This window comes from Euphorbia lathyris, chromosome 2 (assembly GCF_963576675.1).
Source record: "Euphorbia lathyris chromosome 2, ddEupLath1.1, whole genome shotgun sequence".
Taxonomy (NCBI): domain Eukaryota; kingdom Viridiplantae; phylum Streptophyta; class Magnoliopsida; order Malpighiales; family Euphorbiaceae; genus Euphorbia; species Euphorbia lathyris.
This window is the reverse complement of record NC_088911.1, coordinates 39,708,716-39,716,926: the sequence shown is the minus strand read 5'-3', so window position 1 is coordinate 39,716,926 and position 8,211 is coordinate 39,708,716. Positions and strand designations below refer to the sequence as shown.

The window sequence follows — 8,211 nt, the reverse complement described above, 5'->3', positions numbered from 1 at the left end:
GAGATGAGAGTAAAGGATTGGATCGCGATTTGAGTATTTGGATTGTAAAGATGAAAATCGCGTTATGGATGCAAGATTTTTGGAATTAAAGAAGTGGCATGCTATTTTTTTTTTTTTTTGTCATGTGAATTAGGATGGAAACATGATATGGTACTCAAATGTAAAAAAATTAACGATATAATTATTTAATCAGTCTTTTAATTGGGTCATTTCATAAAGGTTAAGATTGAAATTGTAGTCAGGTGAAATTATAAGTCTGGTTAAATTCTCTCTCAAATTACCAAAGAAAAAAAAGTTTAGGCTATCTTTTATACTTATCCCAAAAGATTATAAGCTTACGGGTTATTTTTGTCATTTTAGCGCCTCAGGTAGTGGTCCCACCATCTTTACCTTCAATGCATAAACCCTAAAAATCACGGGGGAATAAAAACCGAGGAGAAGAGCAAAAACCCTTATTTCCGCCATCACTGATATTGGAAAACCGAAATCCCTTCCTTTCCCCTGCAGCGAGAGAATAATGGGCAGTGATAGCGAAGCAGAACGGTCGCAGAGACAGGAGAAGGAGAAGAAGAAGGTTATAGCTCTTTCTCCTATTGCCAAGCCCCTTGCCGGAAAAAAGCTCTGCAAAAAAACCCTCAAGCTAGTTCGAAGAGGTATATAGATTTGTATACCTGTAAGACTGTTTCTTTTAGAATATTTACTTATTTATGAGAAAGAAAAAAAAAAGGCTGCTTTAGTTTTATGTTGTTCACATGCTTCTTTATTTGACCAAAACCGGACAGATTAGAAATTGAAACTTGAAATGCGCTTTCTTTGTTTGACACCGGACTGAATTAATTTTTACATCAAGTTTTGCGTATGTTAAAAAATTTGGATCAAAGATGGGTGTAGACGTTTACATAACTTCAGTACGTTGCATTTTTAGTTTTGAATTCTTTTTGCAGAAAATTTGTTAGTAGATATTGGCTAGATGAAGTTAATTTAAGTCTTTCGTCCATGATGATTTTACCATATTGTTGTTGCAGCTGCTGAACATAAATGCTTGAAGAGAGGAGTTAAGGAGGTAGTTAAAAGCATTAGACGCGATCACAAAGGGTTAGTTATTGATACATCAAAGGATTTTGAATCGATCTGTTCAGCATTTTGTGCTTAAGTACTGCTAATGTCAGTTTTCTGGGGGATTATATTAAAGAACAATCCTTGCCATGTTTTAAACCAATACATAATAGAGTACTTGCCATATTTCATATTATTGCTTTTGTACTCTGCTTCAGTAGAATTAGATATTCTGAGCCTCCTGTGGGCTTTTGTTATATGATGCATCTTCTTAATTAGAAGTAAACGTACGTGATTCTTACTTGTGGTGTTGTATGATAGTGATTAATGTGGTTGGATTGAGGTAATCTATTTGGGTCGAGTAGGGAAATAAAAACTACTTGTACCTTTTTGTTCAACGCACATCATTTGTTTGTAGGGAACAACTAGAAATTTTGCCCCATATATATATATATATATACCTGCACAGGAAGTTTTGAATGAACATATACTAATCAAGTAGAGTTGTTTTATCCTAAATAATGTTGTTAGTTTTAACTGCACAAAGTTGTGTCAATAAAAAGGTGGATGTGGTTTTGGGAAACTACTTCTCCATTGGATGAGTAATGAGTTGCTATGTCAGTGCATGACTAGATTCAACAGTCCTTCTGCCAATGGAATTGTGCTTGGCCATATTTTAACTCTTATTACTTAATGCCAGTGGGCAACAACTGTCAAGAATTGGCTTGCCTCTATAAATAACTTCAAAATTTTATTTTCATGACAATCTGTGCCTAAATTTGAGCACCCAGCCTCTTCAAAAATCCATCAGTGACCAAATTCCAAATCCCTAATTTGAAAACACCTACTAGTAGTAGCCTAGTAGGTATATGCTTCTACAGAGGTGAGGGAGAGAGCACTGAAAACAGAAGGATATTCTGAATGTGGAAGGATTTTATCTATAAAATTTCCAAAATCCCACATTCCCACTCCAAAAAGCTTTTCGAAAAGCAGAATCATAAGACAATCATTGTATTGTATCAAGGAAGATAAAAGGCACAGAACTAAATTGTGGTGCTAATGTATTGTGTATGGTGCAAATTTGGTAGCACATACTGTTATATTCAAGCTTTGGAACCCCATGCTTATGAGAACTCGGCTTAAAATATGGCACTTTCTTAAATTTTCTTTTCAAGTTCTGCATAAATGTGGAACATTTTTTAGGTATTATTTGTTATTTTTTTTTCCATTACCTTGCTACGGTTGCATACAATGCAATGCATCTTTCTTATGCTCCACTAGCTGGAAGACAGTCATTGCAGTTTTTGCACATCTCGTAATTTTTCTTATAATGCAGTTAGTGATTGCATAAATTTTAATTTTTTCTCCCTTGAAGACCTAATTTGAAGTCTTCAGTTTCACACACAGAGTTATGTTGTTTCTTAGACTTGCATATAGAATTACTAATTAAAATTAAGGGCTGAAGTTGCTTTTAAAAAATTAACTAGTATATCTGTTTCATATTTGTGCAGGTTATGCGTCATAGCTGGGAACATATCTCCTATTGATGTAATCACTCATGTGCCGGTCTTGTGTGAGGATAAGGGAATTCCCTACATATATGTCCCCTCAAAAGAAGTAAGCACAGATTCCATTTCATCACCTTGTCCATTGCATAAAATAATTGATTCTGTTCTGGTGTTTTGATAATATGGTTTGTAAATGTGGCATTTTCAGGATCTTGCAAATGCAGGAGCCACAAAGAGGCCTACATGTTGTGTTCTGGTGCTAACCAAGCCTACCAAGGGAGAATTAGCCCAGGAAGAACAAGACAAGTTAAAGGCAGAACTTTCTCAGATTTCAGCAGATGTGGCTGAGCTGACCTCTGCACTTTTTTAGTTCTTATATTCAACTTGCTTGGAGCGGCCTCTTGCCAATTAAATTGGCAAGGGAAGGCTTGCCCCCAATACACCCTTGTGGTGGGACCCCTCCCCGGACCCTCGCTCAGCGGGGACGCGTAATGCGACCGGGCCGCCCTTTATATTCAACTTGCTTCTTGGCTCATGTAATATTATGCACTTGTTAAGTTCTTATGTAGTTGGATATTTTGCCAAAAAAAAAAAAAAAATTAATGTTGATTTTGTATTAGTATAACTAGATTGCCCTTTTGAAAGAGCAGTGTTAAGTACAATCTTTGGTTTATGTTTTTTAATTGGGGAATTTAGACTGCTTGGTTTAGCTGTTTATGTACCAAATCGATATTTAAAATGATTTATAAACAAGTCAGTTATTTGTTGGTGGCTTGTTTGATTTTTTATTTTTATTTTTTTGGGTAGTTTGAATTATGTTGCCTATTCAAAATTTATTAATTATCATTTACTGAAAAATTAAATGAGTTCATTTTTATCAACGTACAAATGCTAACATTGTTGACGTCATCTTAGGGAAGTTCATCAATCTGGCTTGGTCGATGTCTTGGGTCAGACAGCTTGCCATGGGATCTGATAGCAGCATTTCAATAGCATATGTGAATCACAAGCTGAGGAAGTGGGGTTGGTTGATTTTTATCAAAAGTTGCCTTTTCTGTGAAATCAAAAGTTGGTTTATTCGGTATGATTGTCCGGGATTGTAATGGCTTAGTCTCTGTGTCGGGAGGAGGTCCTATTGGGCCTACTTTGTCGGTGCTTCATGCGGAATTAATTGTGATCCTTTATTCGTTGCGTGTAGTCTGGGGTTGTGGGTTCAATTCAATTGTGGTAGTTTCTGACTCAGCTTCTACAATTCAAATAATTAAAAGTGATTTAGCATTGTCAAACTGGTTGGGGGTCATTGTTGGTGACATTCTTGAGATATCACATACTTTTGCATCAATTGAGTTCGTGCACGAAAGATGATAAGTGAATGTTGCTGCTCATATCTTAGTTGCTTGAGCACGATCACTTACTCATATGGAAGTTTTAATTAAAGATTTTTCTTTTTGCGTTTCTTTTTATGTTTAACTCCGCCTGTGAGGGTCACTTGGTGGCCTTTACAGCCGGTCCCAAGCCCAGACAAAGGAGGAGGGTTGCGGTAGGTTTGTGGCGGCCAGCGTAAAACTTAGCCACATCTTATGACATGAACCATAATATAAATACCGTTGGGGCGTTCCCTACTCAGCGACGCGCTGCACTTCTTAGACCCGGGTGTAGTGATAAATGTGCAAGGGTTGCTAGGTCGTCGCCCCGAAGCGGCGCGCCACCCCAGGACCCGGGGGTGGTGTCAAATATGCAAGGGTTGCGGGTAAATAAGCTAGTCCACGGTAATGGTAGGGGTAGGGGTAAGGGTAGTAGGTTACGCTTTGGGACATGGAACATAGGTTCTTTGACAGGAAGATTAGCTGAAATTGTAGATGTTATGAAGAGGAGGAGAATAAATATATTATGCCTACAAGAAACCAAGTGGGTTGGAGCCAAGGCTAGAGAGATAGCTCCTTGGGGTTATAAGCTTTGAGCCTCAGGAAAGGATAAGGGTAGAAATGGAGTAGGTATTCTTATTGATAGGGAGTATATTGATGAGGTAGTAGCGGTGTCTAGGAAGAGCGATAGAATTATGAGTGTTAAGCTAGTGATAGGGGATGAGGTTGTGAATGTCATTAGTGCATATGCGCCACAAATAGGATTAGATGTGTCTATAAGACAAGCTTTTTGGGATGACTTAGAGGAAGTGGTGCAACAGGTTCCTAGGGATGAAAAAATGGTACTAGGGGGTGATCTCAATGGACACGTGGGTTCTAGGCGAGATGGGTTTGAGAGTGTTCATGGAGGGTATGGTTTTGGAGATAAGAATGAAGCAGGAAATGATATTTTGGAATTCGCATCAGCCTATGACTTGAGTATCATGAACACATGGTTTATGAAGAGAACATCCCACTTAGTGACTTATCGGAGTGGCGGTAATGCGAGCCAAATTGACTTCTTCTTAGTAAGGAGTGTTTGGAGAAAGAGTTATATTGATTGTAAGGTGATCCCTGGTGAAAGTACGACAACCCAACATAGAGTAGTGGTGTTAGATTTTCGAAGTAGGAAATGTATAAGAAAACAAACACCTCAAGTAGAGACTAAGATTAAGTGGTGGAAATTGCAAGGGGAGAATCAACAAAAATTTGTGGATGAGATGACCAAAAAAGATATTTGGACTTGCAATATGGATTCAGATATGGATTCGATATGGAATAAGATGGAGCATAGTATAAGGGAAGTAGCGAAGGAAGTTCTAGGGGAATCTAAAGGTAGCATGCCACCGGGTAAGGACACATCTTGGTGGACAGAAGAAGTACGACAAGCAGTAAAGAGTAAGAGAGAATCCTATAAACTATTGGGGAAATGTAGGAGTGACGAGAACTACGAAAAATACAAAGAGGCTAAAAGGGAAGTAAAGAAGGTCATACGAGATGTTAGAGCAAAGGTGAATCGGGATCTGTATACAAGATTGGATACGAAAGAAGGGGAAAGAGACATATATAGAATTGCTCGGATGAGAGATAGGAAGACGCGAGATCTCGGAAAAGTTAAATGTGTGAAGGATGTGGACCAGAAAGTCCTAGTTGGAGATAAGGATATCAAGGAACGATGGAGGTCCTATTTTGATGACTTATTTAATGGAGATCGCCAACAAGATGTTGGAGATATAAGTATCCATCACGATATGATAAATCATGAATGCCTGCGGAGAATTCAAAAGGGTGAAGTCAAAATGGCATTAAGTAAGATGAAGTTGAAGAAAGCAGTAGGACCTGATGGCATCCCTATTGAGATTTGGAGATGTTTGGGAGAAAGAGGAATCGAATGGTTGACGACGTTCTTCAACAAAATTTGGAGAAACAATAAGATGCCATCAGAATGGAGGAAAAGTACCTTAATCCCTTTGTATAAGAACAAAGGCGATGTCCAAGATTCTGCCAACTATCGGGGAATCAAATTAATGAGTCACACTATGAAACTTTGGGAGCGAGTGATTGAACAAAGGCTAAGGAGGACGGTGAAGATCTCGGAAAACCAGTTTGGCTTTATGCCGGGAAGATCAACTATGGAAGCCATCCATCTAATGAGACAATTAATGGAGCACTATCGAAATAAGAAGAAAGACTTGCATATGGTTTTCATTGACTTGGAGAAAGCATATGATAAGGTACCAAGGGAAGTACTTTGGTGGGCCTTGATAAGGAAAGACATTTCGCGGAAATATATTGACATCATAAAGGACATGTATGAGGAAGTATGCACGAGTGTACGTACTAGTGTTGGGAAAACTGAAGAGTTTCCTATTACGATTGGAGTGCATCAAGGTTCCGCACTAAGCCCATTTCTTTTTGCCATCGTTATGGATGAACTAACAAGTTCACTTCAAGATGGTATACCATGGTGCATGCTGTTTGCAGATGATATTGTGTTGGTTGATGAGACGAAAGAAGGAGTGGAGATGAAGTTGGAACTATGGAGGCAAACTCTAGAATCTAGAGGCTTTAAGTTGAGTCGAAGTAAGACAGAATATTTGGAGTGTAAGTTTAGCGGCCGTAGGAGTAGGGAGGCAGGGACAATCACCCTAGATGGGAGAGTTGTTCAGGCCTCGGATTGCTTCCGGTATTTAGGATCTATTATCCAAACGGATGGAGAAGTAGATGGAGATGTTGCCCATAGGATTAAAGCTGGTTGGTCGAAGTGGAAGAGTGCTACGGGTTTCCTTTGTGATCCCGACATGCCTAATAGATTGAAGGGAAAATTCTACCGGACGGCAATTAGACCAGCATTGTTATATGGTACGGAGTGTTGGGCAGTGAAACACTGCCACATCCATAAGATGTCGGTGGCGGAGATGCGTATGTTGAGATGGATGTGTGGTCACACGAGAAAGGACCGGGTGCGTAATGAAATAATTAGGACAAAAGTAGGGGTCACATCTATTGAGAATAAAATGAGAGAAAACCGACTAAGGTGGTTTGGCCATGTGAGACGTAGAGCGCTTGATGCGCCGGTTAGGAGAACCGAAGAGTGGCAAAGGGATGTAGTGGTGAGGGGTAGGGGAAGACCTAAGCAAACTTGGAGGAGGGTGATCGAGAGTGATATGAGTTTATTGGGAATTGAGGAAAATATGGTAGTGGATAGGACGGAGTGGAGGGAGCGAATCTGTGTCGCTGACACGACTTGATTTTCACGGTTTTATATGATGGTTCATGTTAGCCGACCCCGAATCATTTCGGGACTAAAGCTTTGTTGTTGTTGTTGTTGTTGTTTCTTTTTATGTTTAGAATGATGTATTACGTTTAGTTATAATATATGATTTGATTTATATATATATATATATATATATATATATATATATATATAAATCTATCGGTACATATCAAAGAGTTGAACTATTTTTTCACCAATCTTTTGAAATATGCCGTTTTTCTTTTTTTTTTTTAAATAAAAAACTAATCTTTTTATTAAAAAACTAATCTTGAATCAAAAAAAAAAAAAAAAAACTAATCTAAAAAATAGTAAAACTGATTTTTGAAATAAAAGCTAAATAAATAAATGAAAGGTTATTTAAAATCAATGAACATAGAAACGTTTTCTTATAAAAAGAAGGAAATGGGTTTTAGAAACTGATTTTTGAAGTAAAAGATAGATTTTTTTAAAATCAATCAACACGTAAATGAGTTTTCATTTCTAAAACTGATAATCAAAATTGAAAAATTAATCTATTATATATAATTTAATTATATACATGTATATATAAATATTTATACTTAGAGGTCGTTTGATCCGCACAGGGGTAACAGAATGGAATCAAAAAAGGGAAACAGAGAGAAATGAATGGAATGACCCTGAGTTCCCTTTTCTATTTGTTTCAGTTCCACAAAGGGAATGATATACCTATAATTCTCTTTGTGGTTGTTTAGTTCAAATGAAGTAATAAACTAGAGTTATGTTTTTAACAATAATTTCTATACATACATGTATCTATATTAATAAATTAATCACATGTGGAATGAAAATCAATTTATTCAATCATTAAAATCAAAAGACGATCAAACCGAAGAAACTGAAATAAAATAAATCAAAGAAAATGTATAAATATTCTATTTTAAAAATAAAATAATTATTTTAAAATAATTAAAAATAAATACCAAAACCGAATAATATGATAAAAGAA

At 37.1% G+C, this 8,211-nt stretch overlaps 1 protein-coding gene across 2 annotated transcripts; it reads left to right on the top strand.

Moving 5' to 3' along the window:
* The first annotated feature begins 415 nt into the window (after positions 1–415).
* LOC136217887 (H/ACA ribonucleoprotein complex subunit 2-like protein) lies at positions 416–3,339 on the top strand. Of its 2 annotated transcripts, XM_066004581.1 has the most exons (5): positions 416–653; positions 1,026–1,095; positions 2,568–2,673; positions 2,773–2,954; positions 3,091–3,339. In XM_066004581.1, exons 1-4 carry the CDS (start codon positions 518–520, stop codon positions 2,932–2,934), a joined length of 474 nt encoding a protein of 157 aa, XP_065860653.1. In that variant the 5' UTR covers positions 416–517; the 3' UTR covers positions 2,935–2,954; positions 3,091–3,339. The 2 variants fall into 2 exon arrangements, with proteins under 2 accessions (XP_065860653.1, XP_065860652.1); XM_066004580.1 differs by having other exon boundaries at positions 2,773–3,339.
* Positions 3,340–8,211: the final 4,872 nt, after the last annotated feature.